Source organism: Amborella trichopoda, chromosome 1, assembly GCF_054954075.1.
Source record: "Amborella trichopoda isolate Santa Cruz 75 chromosome 1, AtrichopodaSantaCruz75HAP2 v2.0, whole genome shotgun sequence".
NCBI lineage: Eukaryota > Viridiplantae > Streptophyta > Magnoliopsida > Amborellales > Amborellaceae > Amborella > Amborella trichopoda.
In genome coordinates, this window is record NC_142336.1 from 44,709,004 (window position 1) to 44,734,745 (window position 25,742).

At 35.3% G+C, this 25,742-nt stretch overlaps 1 protein-coding gene across 4 annotated transcripts; it reads left to right on the forward strand.

Annotated features, from left to right (window-relative positions):
* Window positions 1–10,295: 10,295 nt before the first annotated feature.
* GTE4 (global transcription factor group E4) lies at window positions 10,296–25,392 on the forward strand. 4 transcript variants are annotated; one of them, XM_011627970.3, is made up of 6 exons: window positions 10,296–10,433; window positions 11,012–12,694; window positions 12,788–12,833; window positions 12,973–13,107; window positions 13,258–13,358; window positions 25,000–25,392. In XM_011627970.3, exons 2-5 carry the CDS (start codon window positions 11,090–11,092, stop codon window positions 13,317–13,319), a joined length of 1,848 nt encoding a protein of 615 aa, XP_011626272.2. In that variant the 5' UTR covers window positions 10,296–10,433; window positions 11,012–11,089; the 3' UTR covers window positions 13,320–13,358; window positions 25,000–25,392. The 4 variants fall into 4 exon arrangements, with proteins under 4 accessions (XP_011626272.2, XP_006852486.2, XP_020527933.2 ...); XM_006852424.4 differs by having other exon boundaries at window positions 12,979–13,107; XM_020672274.2 differs by having other exon boundaries at window positions 10,332–10,673.
* Window positions 25,393–25,742: the final 350 nt, after the last annotated feature.

Consider the following 25,742-nt stretch of genomic DNA (forward strand, 5'->3'; position numbering starts at 1 on the left):
CATTTGATTGTATGTTTTGAGGGCTAGAAATAAGTAATAAGCTCCTTATGTTAACAGGAAATGGTCTCATCATATACCTTTTCAATTTAATTTATCTAACTATTTACTTTTGTTACACGAAGGTCACAAAATACTTCTAAGTTCTAACCATCCAATTTCAAATTAGACACTTGGAATTGTATCACGAAGTTCGAAAAAATTGTTTGTAAATTTTAAATCTAGTCAATGACACATTAACAACCACCTGATAAAAAATGTTTGTGACTTCCTTATTTAAGAGTTAAAAAAAAAAAAATTTATATAGATTCAAAACTATAAACATCATGCCCAAATATCCTCAAATTGATCATCTCGACTTTAAGATGCATGGACATGAGAAAAAATGGATTTCAAGTTTTGAAAAATAGTGCATCTTGTAATACATTTTTGGATCTTCAATTTTCAAGATCTTCAAACTTTCATAGATCTGCTCGATCTACACTATTTTTTAAGCTTTCAATTTTATAATTAAATATAAAAATATATTTTAAGACTATCACAAAGATTTCCAATATTGAAGCCGCATTTTTTGATACTATTTGAAGGTGTACTTTACTTTGATTATTAAGAGCCTTGACTCTATACAAATAGCACCCAAAAGTAAATGGTCTCTTTGTATATTTTTTCTTTTGCTCATATACAACTCTTCCAACTGCAAGAAATTTATATTTATTCTTTTAGTGCCGCAAAAAACTTATATTTATTCTTTTAGTGCTGCAAGAAACTTACGTTTATTCTTTTAGTTTAATAGTTAGCTTATATTGATTCTTTCTAACGTCCACTAAAGAAATATTATTGTGTTGTAAGTAACTGACAACTGGAAAAGAGATCCTTGAACTCTTTGAATATTGGAATGAACTAAAAACCATTCCAGTTAGATATACTTCTTAAGATTCAAAATTTTCTCACCTACTTGAGTCAGGTGAAAAACTAGCATTGTTATCTAATCAAGTGTATTAAAACCGATCTATATTTTCCACTAGAAATTTAATTTTGTATCAATGATACACCGCCTAAAATTTTCTTGGCTTAAAAAAAAGAAAATTGAATGTTCTATAGCTGGAATGAGGCAAGAATCATACAAGTCCTCTCCTTAATGGAAGACACTAAGGAACAATTTGTAGCAACAATAAGCAATCCCAGTAATTCAGTATTGCACAAACAAAAAATGCATAAAGTCGACTCAATTCATATTCCACAAATGACAACTTAGATGGAATCTCAACAACAAGCAATCTCAACAAGTATAGTTCATTGTCCAAACCTTATGAGTACAACTTCAAACCACTAGTCATATGAGAACTAGCAATAAAAAATTAAGTACAAATTTAGGTTTGTGATTTTCTACACCTCAAAAAAACTTTCGGCCAAGTTAGTAAATCATTCTCCTTCGCATGTGATTCATCAACAAGCCTTCCCTCTTGGCTACCCAAAGTGCCACTTCTATCTCCCCCTCTTCGTGAACAAAAATTTCACCGCAGTTCATCACTTAAAACGGAAACCACCACCTAACACCTGTCATCTCTTCGTTTTGTTCTCCTCTCATTGTCCTCATTGCTTGTGATCTCTCCTCCATTTTCTTCCTCGTCGTTCTCACTTTCATTCTCATCATCGCTTCCATTTCCTTCCTCACCGTCATCAATTTCAGTGTCATCCTCTTCTCTACCATCCTCACTCTCACTCTCGCCCTCTTCTCCACCCGTCTTACCACCGTCCTCACTTTCAGTGTTATCCGCTAGCTCCTCGACACATGTCCTTCATTATCAAGTCATGAGTTGCGAGTACATAAAGCCAGGATTGTCTTGCCAATTCTTTATTTTTGAATGAAGCATCAAGCATCTGTATAACGGTATGTTGCTGCATGTACAATAACAATTATATAGTTTGAACATAAATGTGGATTGAAAAAATAGTATATATGCAATATCAAAACAGAACTACATGATGAAATAGATAAGGTAAATAGTTTACCCATCTTCATGCATCATCATGGCCCACGTGGCACATGGAGCTTTGTTCAAGTGAACTCAACCGCAAGCAACCCACATCATCGTCTATATCCCAGTACGTATGTGAAAACCGGTTGTATCAAGCCATGTACTATATGTTAAGCACCCCATTAACCATGTCAGTTTTAGCTTGAATAATATTATTTATTTGTTGGCACCAGTCCATTATCTCCTCACTCAATTCATTTATCCAATTTGTAGGGTGTCTATCATATTTCTTCCTTTTATCCCACTTGGGAAGCTCAACAGGACTCACTTGTGTCTTTCCAAACTGTCAAAACACACAACAGCTGACAGAGTGCAGTTTTCTTACTAACAAAGTCTAATGCGTCGTAATATTATTATCGAGACTCCTCATATAGTTGCCAATTCAACTTATAAAACAAAACATAGCACAATAAATATTTTAATAAAACATTCATACATCGGTAAACAGCAAATATATGAGCATATAAGCAAACCACTAATTGAATGAAGTCTAAGATTTGCAAGCACTTTGTATAGGTCATTATAGTGTGGTGGTTTACTCCACATACAAGCTCTAGGCAAACTCGAGTTGGTCGAAATGGTCCTGAGGCATAGCGGTGTAAAATACTCGTAGACCCAACACAAAACTAAGAGAAAGTTAGTAAAACTCTAAATTTAGATTCTCAATCTAAAAAAGTTTACTTGAAAGGGTTGCTGACCCACTAAAATACATTGTCTCTCTGCTGCGACCTTAGATAGAGGTCGATATAGGAATACAAGGGTCGTCGTACACCACGCATACTTCCACGCGTCATCAAAGTCTTCAAACAATTGGAAGTATATTGCGAGTGTTAATCCTTTTGATGAGTCGGCGAAAATGTTTGTGCCAACAAAGTACAGAAGATAAGCACGGGTGTAATGCACCAATTGCTGCTAGGTGGGATTTTTAGGAAGTTGATCATACTTCATCCTCAGCCAAGTATGTTTAATCATCATCAACTTCTTCTCATTGGGGCAATCTCTTAGATATGTCTATATGAATTCTTTATAGTTTTTCAGACTTGACACTTGTTACGAGCTCGTCTGTCACAGGTATTTGTAAAATCCTCCATGCATCATATAAAGTTAAAGCCATCTCATCAATGGTTAAGCATGTTGTATTTGTCTCCTTACACCACATGTTTATGATTGCCGTCAATAAATTGTGATCAACCTTTGAGACCCCTAATGTCCATCAATGATCCAAGGCCAGTCTTCATGTCTACTTGTCTCTGTTCGTGCTTCCATAAGGTTAGGGATTTAGTAGCTTAATCAACACATATCATCTTTCTTACCTATAATGAAATCAATAGTAGAATAACTAGTACTCATTCAATTACATAAAGCACGAACTAAAATGAATAAAATAATATTTCAATATGTCATACTTCTCCCCCTTGATCAGACGAGTTAGATATGTCCACACTTTGTATCGCTAGATCTAACATTTACATCGTTAGTGTTTCATATGTAAATATATCATGCACAAAATATAAATAAAAAGGAACATGCACATTCAACAAAAAGCCTAACTTGCTCTTTTAATAATGAAATCATTTACATAAATTTCCAATACAAAATGCATGCTAACAAAGGGGAAGGAAAAGAAAAAAGAGGGAAAGCGGAAAAAGACAAAAAAAAAGTGTTGTCTTCAAATACTAGCTTTATATGTTACCCTGTTGTGACCAGGTGCGCCGCACCTACTACCATGGATAAGACTCACTTCGACCTCTTGCGACTCGATGTGCTTCTTTCTATGACATCTAGGGGGGGTCTTGAGCGAGGTGGAAACACCATTACTTCATTGCGAGGAAGTTGTCGAGCCCCACGCCCAAAAAGATTGATTAAGGTAACTGGCATGACGGCTTGAGAATATGTTTCATGATATTTTGAAATGAAATAATATTCGCAAAAGTCAACGTCATCCCTATTGAGCCATTGAAGACCTCTACAAGCATGTTTGCAAGGTATTTTCATTATTTGCGAACCTCGACTTTCACATTCTTATGAAATAACATTAATCATGTAATTCATGTGATCACCCCTTGCTTCAAATACCCCTACATTTGCTATCGTGACCCTCACAAAAAGTGAGTTTTTTATGATCACTTCTAATTCGTCTTGAGCGTGAGAGGTAAGCTTTGTAGTCCAGGTTTTAACCTCCAAATTATGGGTGGCCATCCGTTTCATTATTTGCCTCCTAATCGAGTCAACACATTTGAGAATAGGCATAACTCGAGCTTCTAAGATCCAATTATTAAACAACTCTACGATATTTGTTGTCACTTTGCCACACCACTTATCCCTAAACAATGATGTAATTTGGTGATGTTTCTATGAATCATATATAGGCATCCTCAGAATATGATCTAATATCTGTCATGAGGTCTCTATACTCTTCTTGCCTTTATGCATGTGTGGCTCGTTCAAAGACCCTTACAATTGCCTTCTTTAAATTTTGCCTATATGTCTGTTGCTCATTCCAAGGCCCTCTCAATTGCCTTCTTTACAATGGCATACCTTACTAATGCCTATATGACACAAAAATGATCGATCGATCTGTCCCAATTGCAACTTTTAGAAATTCCCAAAACCAAAACCAATTATCAATATTTTTGACATCGACATCAGCAAAAGCAGCATGAAACGTTTATTCTTGCCCACTAACTGAGTTGATAACAAGTAGAATGCCTAAGTATCGCACCTTCAATGACGTCTTATAGATAAAAATAAGTAAACAACATCCATTTTTGAAGCCATGTATTGAGGCATAAACGTTTAAGAATAGATGGTGAAATCTACGTTTGGCCATACAAGTCAAGATGCATAACTTTTAGGATTCATCTCCAACATATGGTTTATATGTGCAGGTAACTGGTTGTACTCATGCTTTTCTAAACCACATATTTATTTGGTGGCTTCTTCCGTCCCTCGCCAAGCCTTATGGTATGGTATATCTAATCCGTAGTCTCGAGCCAAATCATTCACGATTTCTTTAACCATATAATGCATAGCGTCACTTAATTTATCCTTAATTAGGAAAACAATAAAGTTCCATGACGCTCTTTTTTGCACATTATTGATTGTCCCAATATTACATGAGTGCTCTCTTTTACATGTCTTGATTCTAAATATATTTGTCCTGTTAACTTTGGAAACATATATCTCTTATTTGCAACGATCAACCGTTTCTCTTACACGATAGCCCTCATTTTTAACGAGATGTTATGTGATGTGCTATAGCAATTTTTCTTAGGGATTCTCAGAAGGCATCGATTGATTGAAACGCTTGCCCTATCTCAGTTAGTATATCCTCCTATAAACTCAACAACCTTGGAGCATTGCTTTGTTCAGTGCCATAGTCTAGAACATTAGAAGATTGCATATGTATGTCCTATTGAATCACCTTAATACATTTATAAATGTACAATTGAATTGAATGTAACTAAAACAAATATATGTAATTGAACACATTGAAAAAAGCAAAAAAATTTTTGTACCTCGTGTTAGGATAATGCGAAGTACTTCCACTCATACACTCACTACCATCACATATATAAATGATTATATCATTGTCACCATCATGTGTATTCAATATCCTCTCAATATTACCATCAATAATTAAATTCACAATAATTCTCCTATCCCCTGGACAAAATGCCTAAATGTTATCATATGCACATCAATTGAGAAATGATATGCTATTTACTTTTATATGTTATTTAACATAGTTATACTATTAATAATAAAAAATACAAGCATCATCACCAATATGATCTAAAGTGTCCTCACTAGTTGACCAAAATTGTCTACCATAAATCTAATAAATCAATAAGTCATCACCCATTTTCTCACCTCCTACAAAAAATTCGTATTAACTTCGACTCCACACGTTGCATACATACTATTATAACACGGATCTTGGACATATTAGAAGCCAAGCTTGAAAGTGCCTAGGCTTGGTAGGCTTGGCTTGCGTTCAAGCTTTGTGGTTGAAGCTCAAATCAAACTCAAGCTTGAATTCTGCATTGTTTGAATTCGACCCCTACTTCAAATTTTTTGAATTGACTAAAGGCCAATTCCTCGAGTAAAGAAAAAAACAGTCAATACTATAATAGAGACATGGGGAATTTTATCTCATTGAAACACCATGAGACCCAACTTAAATCGATTTTTGCAATAGGATTAAGGAGCAAGTAGCTATATATGACTTTCCAAAAGAGTACAAGTCTGATTGAGAGATTCATAATTTTAAAAAGCTGATATTTTTTGTATAACAAAATGTTTCATACACTACCAATCAACAACAACTACAAACAATGAATAATCACACTAATAATACATTTTATAACAAAATATTTTAGATAGCACCAATTGATAAAAATAAAAATACAGAGAAGGAATAACCATACTTATAATACATTCGTATAATTTTTATATTTCTAAAAGCTAATAAATATTTATAATAGAGAACATAATATAAAATAGTTCATAGAGATAACCAAAATTTGCTTTTTCAGAGAGAGATAGTAAGGTACTAGGTATTAGGGTTTATAGAATGAAATTGAGGAAATCAATGCATAAATAAATACGGTTTTAATATAAAGAGTATGATGCTCTACATTCAAAGAAATAAAAAAGATTAAAATAATAGGTATATATGATTTTAGAATGTATTGTGCTTGAGAAGCTTGAGAATGGAAATGTAGCCCAACAATGTCGATTTCAAGAGAGAGGGCCGTGCTTGATAGCATAGGGAGGGTGGGTTGAGAGAAAGGGCAGTGCTTGATAGCTTTGGGTGGAGAGATTCAAGGAGATAGAGATTGGGCAAAGAGAGATATAACTATAAAAAAAAGAGCGAGAAATTTTGTGAGAGAGAGAGAGAGGGGGGGGGGGATATTGGGTGCAGAGAGTGTGAGAAAAAAGAGAGATATTGGGTGACAAAGAGCAAGAGAGATTTTTGGGTGGAGAGAGAGATTGGGCTAAGAGAGAGCGAGAGAAAAATCGAGATTGAAAGAGAGAGAGAGAGAGAGAGAGAGAGAGAGAGAGAGAGAGAAGTGTTGTGTGGAGAGAGTGCGAGAGAGGTAGAGATTTCGGGTGAAGAGGGAGAGAATTGGTACAGAGAGGGAGAGAGTGACAATGACATTTCGGTAGAGAGAGTTTGAACAGAGAGAGAGAGAGGGGACATGCCGTAAATCCAAAAGTGTAAAATACAGGAGAAACTATCGAAAAGAACCCAAAAAAATTTACTTTTTGACTAGGGATAAAAGCAATACGAAATAGTATTAAGAGTGTGATACTAAAAGTATGGGGGTTAGTATGTCTACAAAGTTTATTTTGGGGGATATCCATAGTTTTCTTTACTTTTTAGATGGTTTAATCTAAGTACTAGGAACTCAAAATAAATAATACTCCTAGTGGATCACAAATTGTTGATCAAAAGAATATCCAAACTAGGTATTTTGCTCAAGTGACTATATAAAATGGTCCCATGGGATGTCCCTTTATGCACCCAATGTTAGGGTCTGTTTGGATGATGGTTAATTTTATCAAGTGTAAAATTATCGTATATGAAATTAAATACTTAGCATAACATTGTTTTATTTAGTGTTTAAAGACTCAGTGATCTGATCCGAAATCAGGTAATCTAGATTGCGTATTGGCTGGACTGTCCTGGATCTAACCATAAAAAACGATCTAGCCGTATTGTAAATCGCATGACATGACATTATGAAATCGTATCATGACGTTATGATTCGGGCACATCGATGGTTTTAGGTAAAAACGTATGCCTCACTGATTTTGTAGCAATCATATTTTTGAAAGTCATGAATTTTTTAATAAACAGGGAAAAGTCGCACCCAATTTTAGGGCATGTATTCGAAACCTCAGGTTGCTTGCATATCCATGCATGGCTTTCGCTCCATGTTATGCACATCTAAGGTTTTTATAGCGGTTTTGCCATTATAAACGGGACGATGTGGGAATTTTTTCCTTCGCGTTAATAGTGTAACTAGTAGTGAAGCTTGCATTAATTCTCCCCCTAATAAATTAATAGTGTAGCTTGCACTAATTCTCCCTCTAATAAATTAATAGTGTAGCTTGCATTAATTCTCCCCCTAAAAACGTAGCTTGCATTAAGTGCAAACCACGACCTATTATACATTATACTTATGTAATTATAAATATTAATAATACTATTGATTAATATAATTATAAATTTAAAATCAATTCAAACATTTCAAATTTAATATAGTTGTCTATAAGTGGCATTCTACTATGAAATTTTAATTATGGATATGATCACATCAAAATTACGTTAATATTATTATGTTCGATACATTTTAGGGTGTTTTGAGTAATTAATTTTAGATTATATGTTCTTGAGACACACAATATAATCATGAATTTTTTCTATTATCTTGTAATTATATTCAATTGTATTGTCAATTTATAATTATCATGAAAAAATAACATGTATTTTTCAATTTTATAGTCAATTATTTAATACAATAAAATGTATGCTGTTGATAAATAAATAAATTATTCTTGATAGTTGATACATAAAATATATGTGGCATTCTTCTTTTTCTCAGTATAAGAATACATGTTTTTTCTATTTTCTTGCAATTATATTCAATTATATGTCATGAAAACATAATTATCATGCAAAAAAATCTATATTTTTTAATTTTATTATCAATCTTTTAATATAATAAAATGTATATTGTTGATAAATAATTAAATTATTCTTGATAGTTGATACATAAAATATATGTTGTACTATTCATTCTCTCAGTATATGAATACATGTTTTTTCAATCGAGAGAATATAATGAGATGCAACATCGTGAGGACGGGCAAGAACGAAGCTGCCTTGCTTTTTGGTATTAGGTTGTTTTTTGTTTGTTGTACATTCCATTTGGACTTTGTATTTCTATCATTGATTATTGTAGGTTTTTTTTTCTAGTCATATGAATGAATGGTTAACACAACACATCTAGACAGGATAACAACGTCTCTGACTCTTAGTATTCACCTATTTTTAGAAAATAATGAAAATACATATTGCGCCACTCCTAATTTCTTTTAGAAACTAAAGAAACATTATTTTTAGAGATTTATAGTGATTTTTTGAAATTCTTTTGAGACAAATTTTTTCGATTCAGCCGATTCTCCTAACCGATCCATCGATTCTCCGATCCGACACAAGTATGGGTGTGACCGATTCGGGTCATCAATATTTTTTTTTAAACACTGGTTTTATTAATTGTTTGGTTCATAATATACATTACATATAGTATTATTCAATTACTTGTTTTCTTGGGTAATTTTCAACTATTTTTAGTTATTTTATCTAAAAGTATGTGCTTTCCAATAAATTACTTTGAATAAAATAAAAACAACTTTTCAAAAGATAAACTTATATATAAAATTGGCATAAGTTTAAATAATCAAAATAAGGTGCACCTCCAAACTTCGTCATGAGATACAATTTTGGTGTCTAAAATTCTTAAAATGGTGCAAGAACCTACTTTCATATCTAATTATAAATTTTTAAATTTAAAAAATAGTTCATAAATATATGAAAAATATTAAAAATTAACAGTATTAAAAATTAACAGTCTAGATAATATGTTGCCAGATATAATATTTTTAAGATTCGAAATCTGTTTTTTTCTCTATATCTATACATTGAAATGATTAATTGGATGTTTTTCCAGGCTAACCATTTTCGAAAGATTTCATAGATGCACCTTACTTCGACATTTTAAGGTGTCACTCTTATATAATCTATTTCCTAAATTAAGTGTCTCGTATAATTATAACAGCTCTACCAAACAATTGATACTATAGATTAATTTTATTTTAATAATAAATTATTAGTAAGCCGTTAAGTATGACATGGAATTGACACTATAAAATGCAAGATTAACAACAGGTGTGTTTTCTTCAAGAACGAGACGCTACTTTTGGTTATGAAGTGACAAAGGGGTCTTTTCAATGCTCAAGCTAGGGTTGGCCTCGTAAAGCTAATACGGAAAGAAGAGAGAGAGAAAAGGGAAAGCATTTATAGAGAGAGAGAGAAGGGCAAAGCCTTTCTCATCATTCTTTCTCCCCGTGTTGTTAACGCACGACTTAAAAAATAAAATTCCCGTTGCGTAAGGACTTAATCGTTGTTTGATCACACTGGGAAAGATTCGTAGAGAGAGAGAGAGAGATTTTAGTAGATAACGTCGAGAAACGAAGGTTGGGCGGTTTAATGGTAGGAAGCCACAGTACCAGTCGGGTTTGAGGCAAAAGCAGGACAAAGGAATATTGGTCAAACCCTACACAGAAACCCTAAAGCGACTTTTACTTTCTATTCTCCAACGCAAGGTAACAGTCCTTTGACTTTTGATTCCCTTTCAATTGCACTGATTCATCCCGAATTATTTATCTCTTCTCCCTTCTATCTTTTCTTGTTTGATTCGAGTTTTGTGATTCCAGGGTTTTTCACAGAAAACCCTAACTCTATTGTTTGGTTGTGCCGTTGTGCATCCAATCTTAAGGGCGCGAATTAGGGTTTCTTTGTTCTGGACTTGGTTTCTCTCAGAAAACCCTAAATCTGTTATATTGGTATTTCGCCTTGGTTCTAAAGAGTTGCAAATTGTCTATCACTGTATAATGATAGAGTTCTTTCACTGTATAATGATAGCGTTCTTTCTTGGGTTTCACACTAAACTAGTAACGAGAAAATTCTTTAATGAATTCTTTGGTTTCTTTTTTCTTTTTTGTTGTTTATTGATATTCAAAGAACATTAAGTTGTTATCAAGTAAGAAGTTTCTTTTGATTTTTTTGTTGCGAGAACATTAGGTTTTTTTTCATGAGGAGTATTATTTTGACTGTGGACCAAGAAGTAGCTCATACTCTCTCTCTGACTAATCTGTACTGCAATTTTTTTTTTCTCTCTCAGAAATTGTGCCTCGAATATCAGGGTTTACCGCAACCGGTCTTCTTTTCCCATTTCCTTTGCCCTGGCGATTTCGATTTTATGGCTTCTGCTCCTTTAATTGGAGGTGATGATTCTCGGGAAAGGCATAGATGGGGAGAGAGTAAGGTTTACATGAGAAAGGCTCACAATAAGGGGACCAAGGCTGCACCCGCTCAAGCTACCAACACAGAAGATGGCAACTCTTCACACTTAGCCTCTTCTCGATTCGAAGCTGCTTCTGATGATTCATCGAGCCTCAATAGAAAGCAAGTGAGCATAAACCGAGATGCCTCAACTAATGGTTCCTTAAATCCCCTTTCTGGATTGCCCAAGTCTGACAACAATCGGGTTAGGATTAACCTCTCTTCCAGATCGAAGCATGAGATGCGAGAGCTTCGTCGGAAACTCACAAGTGAGTTGGACCAAGTGAGAAGCTTATTCAGGAAACTGGAGGCTAGAGAGATGCAACTTAGAGGGTTCTCAGGTGTTAATAATAATAATTCAGTTTATAGCCCTTCTCAACTTTCGGTTAATGAAAATGTGAATAATGGAGTGAGGAGGGTGAATTCAGAGGTGGGTTCAGGTGGTGTGATCCATCGTCAATTGAGTATTTCCGTAATGGAGAATAGTCAGTGTGGAAGTGACCTCAATGAGAAGGAGAAGAGAACCCCTAAGGCCAACCAGTATTATAGGAACACTGATTTCTTTTTGGGAAAGGATAAATTGCCCCCTCCTGATAATAGCAAGAAGTCGAAATCTCATGGTAGCAAGAAACTGAGTAATGCAAAGCCATATCTCTCAGAAATTAACATTGGGCATGGAAGTGACAGCTTTGGTGATAAGAATGTGGTTCAGGCGTTCAAGCAATGCAGTTCTTTGCTCGCGAAACTGATGAAGCACAAGCATGCGTGGGTTTTTAATACCCCGGTTGATGTGAAAGGGCTTGGGCTTCATGATTATTATGCGATAATTAAGCACCCAATGGATTTGGGAACAGTGAAATCAAAGCTAAACAAGAACTGGTATAAGTCACCCGCTGAATTTTCCGAGGATGTAAGACTAACGTTTCGGAATGCTATGGCATATAATCCTGAAGGTCATGATGTGCATATCATGGCTGAGCAATTGTTGAAGGTATTTGAAGATGGTTGGAAGGTCATCGAGTCGGATTACCTTGTTGAGAGGCCAAATGCCAGGTTTGAATCTGTGCAGGAAGCGAGTGTATCACAAGCAGGGAAAAAAGCACCTCCACCTGAGCCAAGAAAACCAATTGATAGATCGGAGTCCACATCTGTTCCTGTTGATTTGAAACCGAAAACTGCAAGTGCTCCAACCATTAGAACTCCTGCCCCCAAGAAACCTAAAGCCAAGGATCCTCACAAGCGTGACATGACTTATGAAGAGAAGCAGAGGCTGAGCAATAATTTACAGAGCTTGCCACCAGAGAAGCTTGATACTATTGTCCAAATTATCAAAAAGAGGAATTCGTCTCTTTGCCAGCATGATGATGAAATTGAAGTGGATATTGATAGTGTAGATGCAGAAACATTGTGGGAACTTGATAGGTTTGTGACGAACTACAGGAAGAGTCTCAGCAAGAACAAGAGGAAAGCTGAACTTGCTAACCAAGCTAAAGGTGAAACCGAGCTGATTACTCAGTCAATGGTAGGCCTCCTCGACTCTGCTATACTTTTCTTGTGGTGTAATCTTTTTGAACATGCTGTTTTGTGATGAAAATTCCTGTATCTTACTTTTCAGAATCAAATTCCAACTAGTGCAGAGTCACCTAAGTCCAGTAAAAAAGGTGTGGATGCCCTGACCAACTGTGGGTTATTTGAGTTTTGGATGTATGTGTGTGCATGTGTGCGCATCTATGCTCCAACATACATATAAATATCCTTGTTCTTGCTTTACATAGCCCATATCTCCCTAATGTTTGTTAGTTGCAGATGAAAAACATGATTCTGCATCACCTGTTGAAGAAGAGAAGAACATAGGAGAAGAGAAGAACATAGGGAATGGGAATAGGTCTAGTAGTTCAAGCAGCTCTAGTAGTGATTCGGGATCCTCTTCAAGTGGTACCTTCCTGACCCTCTTTGTCAGCTATTGATCACATGCAATAATTTTGGACTTTTTTCTGCCATATACATGCATTGATTTGATTTTTAAATTTATGTACTGTTGAACATTTAACATTATTATATGCTGAGACTAATGTAATTGGACAGATAGCGACAGCGAAAGCTCCTCGGCGTTTGATTCTGATGTGGCACGTTCACCCAGGACGTAATACAGATCTATTTGTAATGGGCATGATTGAATGAATGATGTAAGTTCAATCTGCATGATTTTATTTTTAAAATTGTTTATTTGTTACCTTGACATATTATTCTGGGATTTTCGGTTTAATAATAATACTTATATTTCACTTTTGGGCACTTCTATTCATGTTTTGAACAAAAATAATCATGCATGTGCACACCAACACTTCATTTGTCTGCTTTTGCAACTGTTTCAATTTGCTTTGCTTCATTCAACACCGAGTCTTTAACTTCATTGTTTATTTTGAAGTTATTGTACATTGATGATAGAATTTCATCCTTTATGCATTTGGAAGTGATATTCAATATTCCTTAACCTAGGATTAAGGGTTAGATAATTTTTTTTGTTTCTTTTTTAAATGTATTTATATAGATAGAGAACTTTAGACGTCCCATGAGTTGTGTTGTGTTACACTGTAACAAACTCATTCTTACGAAACAAGATGTTAGGTGCCTTTCTTAGACCAATGAGTTGGTAGAAATTTGCCTGTTTTAGAAGTTTCTCTACATTCATGCATATGTCCTATGTGGCATGGGAACCATTGTTACCTTGACACTTTTTCCATGGGCTTTTGTAGTGTATCAACACTTAGACACATCGAATATGTCAAGACATTGCAGATTGCATGGGTATTTAAAAAATGTCCTTGGGCAGGTTCACCCAGTCACCCAAGGGGTAAAACATGATAGCTAGGGTAGTTTTCTAGCATCAAATAATACTGTTGTGTTTGTGATTGTTTTGTCTAGGAATCCTGGGTGATTTGTGTTATAAATTATGAGGATCACGTGGTCCTCTCACAAAGCCACCCTTTTGAACATGCTTCCTAGCATTGTTCAAAAAAACAGACCGCCCAGTGCCTAGGCGGTTCAGAAGACTTGGGCGCATTGCCCAAGCCTAGGCGACCAAACTGGGCAGTGGTCCTTGGGCGGCTGCCCAGACCTAAGCTGCTGCTCAGGGCTTGCGCCCCCGCCTAGAGGCGGAAAAGTACTTTTTTTTTTCCCGTCTTTTTCGAGAGATAAAAGTTTACAATGATGGGTTTTAGGTTCATTTGAAACCTAAACCCACAAGAACCCCTTTTAGAGATAAAGAAACCTCCAAAAAACTAAATTGGATCAAATCATCGAACTGTTTTTCAAAGTTTGGAGTTTGAGCAATCAAAGTAAGTGCATTTTTTAGATTGCTTGTTTTATTTTGAGATGTCTTCTTCAGGAGTTAGTTGGAGTGGTGATCCGGGTTGGAAATATGGATACAACTCTAATCCAAATGACAAAAAATGCGTTAGATATAATTTTTGTGAAAAAGGTACAAAAGGAGGCATAAACCGGTTTAAGAAGCATCTTGCCGGTATTAAAGGGGTTGTTGCCCCTTGTAAAAATGTTCTTGAAGCTATCATAGAGGAGATTGAGCAATTTATAAGTTACGTAAAACAAAAACATGACCACAATCCTTGTCATAGATCTATTTCTATTTCTGCTACTTCTAGAAGAATTATGTGTACAAGCCAAAACCAAATGATAAAAATTGTATAAGGTGTAATTTTTGTGAAAAAGATACCAATGGGGGTATTAGCCGATTCAAAAAACACCTTGCTGGTGTTAGAGGTAATGTTGCTTATTGTACAAAGGTTCCTGAAGCAGTTCAGGATGAGATTAGACATTTTCTGAATTTGAAGAACCATAAAAGGTGAAAATAAACCTTGTTCTATGGAAGTATCTTCTTCAGGTTATAACCCGAATCCAAGTGATAAAAATCGTATTAAATGTGGAAAGGATACTAATGGGGGTATTTACCAGTTTAAAAAGCACTTTGCCAGTATTAAAGGGGATGTTGCCTTGTGTAAAAATGTTTCTGAGGCTATCAAGGAGGAAATTGTACAATATTTGAGTTTAGAGAAGCACAAAGAAAAGAGTAGAGCAGCCAAGACTCCTAGGACCTCATTTGCACATACTGCACATACTAGTAAGAGGAAGGTAGAAGAAGAGGAGGAAGAGGCAGATTAAGAAGAAACAGAGGAGGACGAGCGTTATATTGAAGAGGGAGATGACTCTGATGATGATGGCCTCGACTCTGATGCATATGATGAGGCTTACCTTATTGATATTCCCTCTGATCATGATTATGACGACGCCTGAAGACTCTTGCCTCTTGGTGCTGAGTGTTGAGTCTGTTAACGGTTGTGTTGAGTCATGAGTGTTGACTTTTGTTAGATTGTATATTTTTTAAATTTCTGTATATTTTTGTTGTATTGAGTGTTGACTTTTATGTCCTAAACTTGTATGGTTTTACAGTTTACTGTTTTAACAATATGGATTATCAAAATTCTCTTTTTGACGCCTATTTTTTTTTTCAACTTGGAATATGGTATATTGGTAATTTGGTATGTTTTTTAGTTTTTTTCAACTAGGCAGCCGCCCAGGATCTGGGCGCATGCCTAGGCGTTGGGCGGCCTGGACCCCCCCAGGCCACCTAGGACACGCCTAACACTTTTTGATACACTGCTTCCTAGTCTTGCCTATGTAATTTTCATCTCATCAACATTCTATAGCCTCACTTATTTTATTTCCTTGTGAGTAGATCTTTTTATTTGATGATTTTAGCCTAAGAGAAAATCTAGTAAATAAGAAATTGAAATTGGCCTGGTAAAATTTGTTTGGCCACTTGTTCAAGTATGATGCTTGGAAGGCATTATATGGCAAAAGGAATAACTTAAAAGCATTTCTTTTATTTTTTATTTTCTTCATCATGAACAATTTTATTAGAAGTCAATAAGCCACAATAAACACAATACGATTATTAATTCAGATCTTTAGGACAAGCTTTCATATTTCTGCTCTTTTACTGTCATTGGGTCATGCCATGCATGAGAATTTAGCACTAAATATTTTTTTGGGAGAGTAATACACAGAAATTTTGGTTTAATAGGTTTAGCTGAGTTCTGTCTTTTAACAATCTTTCTGTGATGGGCCTTTTATGTGTATAGGATTATAATTCTAGAAATGTGGTTCTAAGATGTCTGATGCCTGTGAGGCCTTGGAATGTTGTTATTGTGTAATCCTTCTAAATTAGATGGTTGGTTGGTTTGTATTCCGAGTCCTGAAATTTTTCTTTTAGTGTATGATTGGTGATGGTCTCAGGGTTCTCTTCTTGTTCCTCCCCCCTTCTAAGACCTTAAAATTTGATAAGCAGGTCTTTTCTCAACCTGTTAATGGATCCTGCACTGACCCAATCCATGTTGTTGGAGATTGTTTGGGGTTCAAAGTTATTTGTAGTTAGTTGATCAATGGAAAATAAGGATTTTTGACATGGGTTATTTTGGTGCCATGGGAGTACACTTTGAATAGTTTAAAGAGTAGGAAGCTTTATGAGGTTATATGGCTTGAGGAGTTGAGCTATATGAAGTCAGGATGAAGTGAAATGAGAAAATGGTAGTAATTGAGTTGGGAAAGGTGGTGAGTTCGTTGGATAGTACTTGGTCGTCAAAGTCTAGGGCTTATTGGATGTGGGAAAAATAATGGAGGTTATGGATCTGGAGTTGCATGTGGATAACTGGTATTGTTGCATATTGCAGTAATTGTAAAGTTGATTGGTTGCAAAAACTCTTGGTGTTCAATATTTCAAAGCCTCAGTAAACTACTTAAAGACAGTGATAATTCTCTTAAAGGAAATATGCATGTCTCATTATTGATAGTGCAAATTTGTGGGCACCTGTTGCTGTCAAACCATAAAAAATTGGTGCCATGGTCTGATGTGGATGCAACATTTCTATCTGATGTACTTCTCTCTGTCTCTTATATTTGTAACTTTCTTTTCAAATCCCAAGAAATGATAGTAAACTTAAAACGCAAAAGTTTTATTATAGGCAACACTAATAATTCTTACATAGGCAGGGCAACAAACAATCTCCCATATTATTAACAGGCAAAGTTCAAGACATGCCTGGCCGTACTACCTAGAAGTTTTACGTTAGAAATTCTTGAAAGGAAAATTTGCATATAAATCCCATTATAAGATTTATATTTTTTAAAATGAGTCACATACTTTGTACATCATGCCTAGGTCCCATTTTTTTGTTATCTTTTTATCCCAAAAATATCCAGGTTTTAGGGTTGAGGGTCTAGGGCCCATTGTTTTCTTCATTCCTATCCCAAAATTATGCCTCCCAGTGTCCGAATTATGGTAATGTTTTGGGAAAATTACTAAAACCCCGTTTGACTCAACTTTCTTAACATTGTCCGCCAACAACTTTTTAAAACACTAAAAAAATCCCAGTATTGTTTTCTTTTGCAACTACCCCCCAAATTAAAAAATGTACTTTTTTTGGACCAAAATACTCCCATTTGATCCATGTTTACAACACCCTTTTGTCTCTCTCTTTTGTGCTTGATCGAAAGAGGAATTCGTGCTGCTCCAGTAAAAAAAATGTGCCGGACCGACACAAAAAATGTGCCGGACCGGTCTTGCACATTAATTTCATAGTGGTGGTTTGGCAAGCAGACCAAACAATGTGTCCGGTCCAGCACAAAAATGTGCCGGACTGGTATGGCACATTGATTTCATAGTGCTGGTCTGGCACTAGCTCTTGAAGCCAGTTTGGCAGTGTTTTGTGCCAGACCGGCATTATGAAAACATGGGTATAACACTGAGAAGGGTATTTTAGTCATAAATTTTTGACCTTTTGATTGGGGGAAAGTGCAAAAAGAAAACAATATTGGGTTTTATTTAGTGTTTTAAAAGTTGTACGAAGGGGGGATGCCAAGTTCTTAGAAAGTTGAGTTGAAGGGGGGCTTTAGTAATTTTTCCTAAATTTTTAAATTTCTTTTATTTTTGTATGAGTGAGTGATGGGTTTGGGTGCTCTGCTGCACTTATGTTTTCTTGCAAGTGGTCAGTTCGGATATCCAATTTTCAAACCCGTGTCCACTTAAAAAAATCTCAAGTGAGGTTCCGATGTTGGTTGCCTGAACCCACCCACTTATGTTCTTTTAAATAGGAGATGGGTTCATACACCTAATGTCCAAATGCGTGTCCCGCTTAAAGTAAATCTTAATTGAGCGGGTTTGAACTTGGTATTCGAACACTTCTCCGACTTGAAAAAACACGAGTGTGTGGGTTCAGACACCCAACCTCAAAACCCTCCATTGATTATTTTTTAACGTGGAGAGGGGCTTTGACTGGTGTAAGAAAAATCAGGCGGTTCAAACTCTAACCATTGGGTTAGATTGGATCCAGCCAATGGCCGGTTTTGGTTTCGGCTGGTTTTGGTGAACCGGTCACGTATTTTTAAAAAACTAAAAAAAAAATATAAAATCCCAAAAAATAAGGGATTTGGTTTTTAATGTATTTTTTAATGTTTTTCATCATTTTGGCAAAGATTTGAAATTGTTTTGGCCATTAATTTTTATTTTTACATTTTTCCATCTTTTTTGAAAATTTTTAAAAATACCCTGGGCACAAATGAATTCTTTAAAATCCATTTTTCTATTATTAATTTTTAACTTCATTTGGATGTGTTTTATTTAATCATGCTTTAATATACTTGTCATATTTTATTTGATATAAGTTTTTGTATTTTTTAACACTTTTTTGATCGCCATGGACTTGCTCGGTTAGACCGGTTGAACCGGCCAGTTTACCGGTTAGGCCGGTTGAACTGCTTCCGAAACTATGTCCGGTTATCCGTTCCAGTTCGATTTTTCCTATACTGGTTTGGACATTAGATGTTTGAACTAGCACACTTACAAAAACAAAAACAAAGTGGGGAAAAAAAAAACATAAGTGGAGCGGTTTGGACATCCAATTCTGAACTCGTCTCCCACAAAAAAAAGACCTTGGTGTTGGAGCCGGGTTGATTTGGGGGTAAAAAACGACAAAAAGTGGGACCTTCGTGTACTATATAAAATATGTGGTCATTTTGTTTTTAAAATATACATCTTGTAAGTGGAATTATCTGCCTTCTTCAAAAAACATAATGGGATTTATGTACAAATTTCCCTGGAAATTATGATTTTTTGGAGTGAGTTGTGGTTATTTATAAGTATTTTTGGAAAACATTTTGCAATAATACCCACACAGATTATTGATAATGTGACACATGCCCTTGGAAGCATATCTTCTGGCCAGCTAAGATACATGTTAAAGTTGTTAAGGATTCATGGGGATTATCAGAATTCGTTGAATGGGACTTATTTATATAGTGACTTTGATTAGATTGTGGTCATTGTGAGCACTTGGCTAGTTCATTTCCGTGCTGACATTCTCATTCTCCACTTCTTACAGTTCATACTATTTTTGAGGAGATTAACAGCATCATTTGAGTATACAATGGACTTGTTCCTCTGGGCTGTTCATTGTTGCAACCTAGCTGTATAGGTTGAACTGTTTGGTGGCCTGCGATTTCATTTTCTTAAGCGTAATGGACGATCAATTTATTCTTAATTGTCCTAGATGAAGGATTTTAAGTGATCTAAAAATAATTATGAGGCATTTAGTCCTTGGCATAAGTTTGTGATGAGATTTTCTCAGTGATATATATATATATATATATATATATATATATATTTTTTTTTTTTTTATTTTTTATTTTATTTATTTATTTATTTATTTATTATTATTATTATTATTATTTTTTGAAAATATAGGCACCCTGGTTTATAGTCATCTTATCCATATTGTCTTATGATTCCGAAGGAATTAAAAAAATTGAGGATAATGGATTTCAAACCTTTTTTCGTTTGCTTTTAAAGCGTTTTTTTGTCATTCAGAAGTTATATTTTTAATATTTTTTTTGCAGTTATATTTGTAATTACTATAAAATATCTCTACGGTTTTATACAGGTTTAACCATATTTTCCTTTGGAACACATGAGCCCCAGGTTGAAGTACTGGGCTCCCACCATGTAGAAACTGTGATAGACTATCAAAGAAATATTATGAAAATCCCGAGTAATTAGCTCTGTTTTTTGCTTGACTGAATGATTATTGCATTATGCTTAGAATGACAAATCACATTGCACTGAGAAACGGTTAGATTACTAAGAGGTACACAGTGAACCGTAAACCATTCACTGCACATAGTTTTTAGATGCAATGTGTAATGACAGTTTGATAGGATGGGCGGCTTGGGAGTGGATGGTTAAGGAGGTGAGGGCTCCTGTAAATATTATGGTAGGGAAATGGGAGGGATTGTGTTCTTGCAGAAGGGCGGATGCGTGCAGGCTGCTTATTAGAAGAGAAAAATTTCTTTAACCTAGCTCATCTGATCAGGAGGAAGCTCATGTTGGTGTGTTTTTTCTAGCATAAGGTGTAGAGAACTTGCTTGGCAGGTGATTTTATTGTGGAGATGCTAATGGCTTGTTTGGCTCCTTGCAATTAAAAAAAAAAAAACAAAAAGGCTTGTGTGGCTCCTTGGATATCCAAACTCAGGTTTGATTGATATCCTGGGCATGCAAATGCAAGCCTGGGCATTGAACAAAGCTGTGTGGTTAGCTTCTAGTGAGCACATGCAAATTCCATGTTCAGATTTGCGATATCATTCCATTTTTCGGTTAGAAAAGGTTTCCTAATGCTTTCCTTCTTCTATTCATATATCTGACTCTAGAACTTGGAAGGGTAATTATTTCTTTAACTACATGCCCTTAAGTATATTAATTAAAATGGTAGTCACATACTACCATTGTTTCATAAAACTAATATTTTTTGACTAAAAAGGAATAGAGAAAAAAAAGATGATTCAGCACAAAACATTATGGGATGATTGAACAAAACAAACACACATGAATACACCAAAAACTCCATAACAGAGAAAATAATTTCAGACGATTGGACTAATTACCAAAAGAAAAAAAATTGTAGATGATTGCTTAGAAAAATTTAGAGGAGATGATTTTTTACTAAAAGAAAATGATATAAACATTTCTAAACAAGAAATTCTTGTAAATAAATGATTTTTTTTAGGCTGATTCCTCGGTAAAACTTTGCAGTGTTCTACTTCGTAACGTTAAATACAACTGTAGTAACAGACGGTTCAGAAAAAAAGAAAAGGAAAAATGATTTACAGATGAATGTTTTTACTGTTGTATTCTCTATAATAATATAGATTGATTTGCCTTGTAATTAGCGGCCAATTTGTTGTGTAACCATATGTAGATATAATGGTATTAGCCATAAAAGATTGGGAAAAAAATTGGTTTGGTAGGTATATATTAGATTCAGATATGGAGTTCGGGGGGTCTTTGTCAGATGGCTCTGATACGAAGAAGAAAGGCAACCAATTGTTTTCCATTTCTCATAGTGAAAAATGGGGGAGCTCGAACAAAGAGGTCCATGAAATAGAAAATATATGATGAGTGGAAAACGGACGAAAAGTCTGAGTATAGAATAATGACAGTTGTGAAACTTCTTTGCAAAAGGACAAGAGGAGTGGCAAAGAGGAAAGGAGGGCAGTGGTGCTTTGTAATGGAGGAGAGGGAGGGAAGATAAAAGTTTTGTGTCATGAAGGAGAGATGAAGCAGGGAATAACATTGGCTACTCCCAATGCAAATACTTGCATTTGCAAACCCATGTTTTGCGAAATCCCTCTTTTCTTTTTTGCATTGGTGTCCCACTTTTTGAGAGTGCATCTAGTGTTTTTATTTTATCTTTTCTTCTATAAATTGGATTAAGCGCGAATATTTGGTGTCCATACTTCTCATGATCACACATCTATTAAGTTTTTTTTTTAGTAAAAATAAAATGACCAAATTGTCCATACAATATTCGGGGGTATCTTGGTTGTTTCATCATTTTATTTATTTCAAACTGTTATTTTTATATTTTTTAGAGGTGCTGGATGGTGAGCAGTATGGACACCCAAAGATTTGAACTTAATCCAATGTATAGAAAATAACTAAAATTAAAATACAATACATACTCAAGTGGGACATGACGCATCATTATCATCATCCGAGCCGTATCCCAACTACTTGGGGTTGGCTACATAAGTCATATTCTACCATTTTGCTCTATCAAGGGCTATACCTTTAGTCAGACTATAGGTTAGGATATCTCTTCTCGCTACTTCTATCCATGTCCATTTGGGCCTTCCCATTTCTCTTTTAGAGTTTCCACTTGAACCAAATCGCCCCTCTTAACCGGTGTTGTATTAGGTATATGCTGCACCTGGCCAGCTCACCTAAGTCTATTCCTCTAAGTTCTCTCGTATCTATTGATTCTGAATTCGTTGTTTACTCAAGTGAGACATACGTGCAATATATCAAATACTGGGGCTTCTTTAAATTCTGTAAAGTTGAGGGTACGACAGTTGCCTTGCTCTAATTGTTTGTAGCAGATCCATCATCCATGTTCTGAAGGGCTTGGGGGGTATTGAAATTTTGCTTACAGGGCTAAAAAAGTGCTAAATGCTCCTTCCCATCCCATATCCTGGATATGCAAAGCGTGGGTTTGCATATCCTTGGATGCAAACAACTCAACTGTTTTCTTGGTCTTCTTGTAGCTGTCGGACAACTTTTATACCCCAATGAAGATAGCAGATAGCTGATTGGCTTTGGAGCCTCTCAAAGCTTCATTTGCGCTGAAAATTAGGGTTTAGTGTCCTTTTTGCATCCTCTATCTATTAGAAATATTAGATTCGAGAGAAAAACAACAAATTTATCGGATTTGTGAGGACTTGACTAAACAAGTTTGTCGAATTTTTGAATTTATGATAATGCGCTGGAGTATGGGTAAATTTGGAGGACTCGTGATCTTTTCACAATCCTTGCTAGGTTGTGTTGAAATTTTGTGCCTAACCCTTATTTTTTAGAGTTCTTTATCAAATCATAATCTTGTTTTCTAAAGAACTGCTCAAAATGTTGCAAATTCAATTCGAGATTTTGAGCATCAAAGTACTATTTGTCTGAAAATTTCATTAACACAAATCAGATAGATCTAAATGCAGATCCCAAATCTAGTTTAGGGGTTTCAATTTTTGGCATTTGAGGACCCTGGACCAAGATTGGAAGAATTAATTTGCACTAATCACAAAAATTGGGGTTTGTTTTTTGGGTAAGCAAAATGAAGCTTTGTTTTTCCAATTTAAATTTGTGTAAATGACTTTTTTGAGTTAATCAGATAATTTCAGCTAATGTATTCCATTAATATCAATGTTTTATCATTTTTCAGTTTATATATAGGTTGTATAAATTTTTATTATTTTCTTAGTTTTTATTTTGGATTTCTTTTTGATATTTTCCCATTTTTAGGATTTTTTTGGCAAAAACTTGCCTGCTCAAACAGGACTTGGTGAGCCTACTTGTGACTGGTCAAGTTGTCCAACTTTGGGTCTTAAGCAATTCCCAAGGCGAGTTCAAGTATTCCGACCCTGGCAGGAATACTGTTTATTGTATCATTTTAGAGCGCTTTCAGTTTTTTCTTAGAAACTAATTACATCCTCTTGTAATTTAAGGAGATCAAGATGGTTAAATATGATTCTTTTGAGGAGAGATTTGTGGCATCTTGCACGCATATATTATGAGATATCATATTTGAAATTCCTATATTATTGTTAGTTTCAGTATAGACCTAGAAAGGTGGATCTGCCGGCCCAACTCGAGTCTATTGTTTACTTGCATTCACAGCCAATTGTTAGACAACCTTACAATGCGTATGCACACTCGATCATTCTGGGCATTTAAATTTTTTTCAAAATGTCAATCACAGAAATAGTTCTACATGCTTATCAGATGTTAGCCACTCATGTTCATCCATCTGCCTTTGTGAGTGCAATACTTTTTATAGGAAAAGGTCTATATAAGGTTGCAACAGGAGTAAGGTTGCACTCATCCACACTCTCCATTTTATTTGTACGGTGTAAATTTAACACAATATTAAAAGGTGTGCCACTTTTTGACAGTCTCAAAAGACTTGTCAAATCTAATACCGTCAAAGTAAAATGGATGGTGTTTTACTTAGACGGCGTAGAAAATCGAATACTTCTGCAATAGGTGACAACTTTATATACCCTTTTTTATAAGGTAAGTAACATGTTCAAACTCTAGGTGCAGAGTGTTATTGAAAAACTTTCTTCCTTAGTGCTAATGGCTACCAAATTATTGTATACAGCATGTGTTGATTATTGGAGTTGGCTGGATTCTTTTTATTTTTATTTTATCTTTTTGGTTGAGAGTTCCCTGAATTAATTGGGACTGAACAAATGACAAGCATTGCATATTCCACACTGGGTTTCCTATAGAATAAGCTTGTTGTACTCATTAATTGTTATGCTCCAAGAGATGTTCATGGCACGAAAATAACCAAACGTGGTCTTGTAGAAAAAGTTGCTGGAGAGGTTCTGTTTTTTTCATCCTCTTTATATGAAGTTCAGGAGTTTCTGAATCTTATATTTTCTCTCATTTGAGATGCTGCATTGGTATCTTATTTCTGCTTTTTTCCATCACAGTATCCTCTTTATATGAAGTTCAAGAGTTTCTGAATCTTTTATTTTCTATCTCATTTGAGATGCTGCATTGGTATCATATTTCTGCTTTTTTCCATCGCAGTATCATCTGCTACCATATGCCACTCCACTTTGTTTATTTAACAAGGCATGTAAAAAACTGATATGAAAAAGACTTTGCTAAAAGAATTGATTTTTGCTGTGGCACCGTTTTTGCAGCTATAAATGGACGTGGTGACCTCTTGATGACTGAGTGGACCTTCGACCAATGCTCGCTCTGTGCAAGGATGATTGAAGGGGCTCTGTGCATTGTAAACTAGGTTTCTTCTTTAAGTTATCGAGAAATCCCTGTTTAATATTTCTAGTGATAAGAGGCATGTGACTGAAACTGGTCTCTGCTAACTCATTAATTCCATGGCCTTTACTTACATATGGTAATACGTAAATGGAAGACAGTTTGCTCTTAGATTTGGATTCTTGCATGAGTCGTGTATATATGTATTTTGTGAAACTGGAACGACAGCCGGGAGATAACATTGCAGAGGGCTTGCCTGACATTTAACTCATCTCTGCACTGTAAATAGTGTGAATTGCTACTTTAGTTTGGGGCCACTCTCTCTCTCTCTCTCTCTCTCTCTCATATTCAACCAAATCTTGTTTGCATTTGAGTATGCATGTAGAACCCTCTGAACCAATTCGGATGCGATGCACGCAATGGATGCTGCAGATGGACCAGCTGCCATTGGTTTTGCTCTTCCCTGTCCCTGGCTTTGCTCATTGCTGCCGCTCTCCGCTGAAGAAATATTAACAGCAGGGATTTTAATTATAATATTATAAAAATTCGTACTTTTGCCTTTTGCTAATATCTTCTTGTATATCAAAGCACAAATGAAGGGCTTGGAATTGGGAGTATGGGTCATTCATTTTGTTCTTCCTTTATTTTAAGTTTATAGTACCTATAA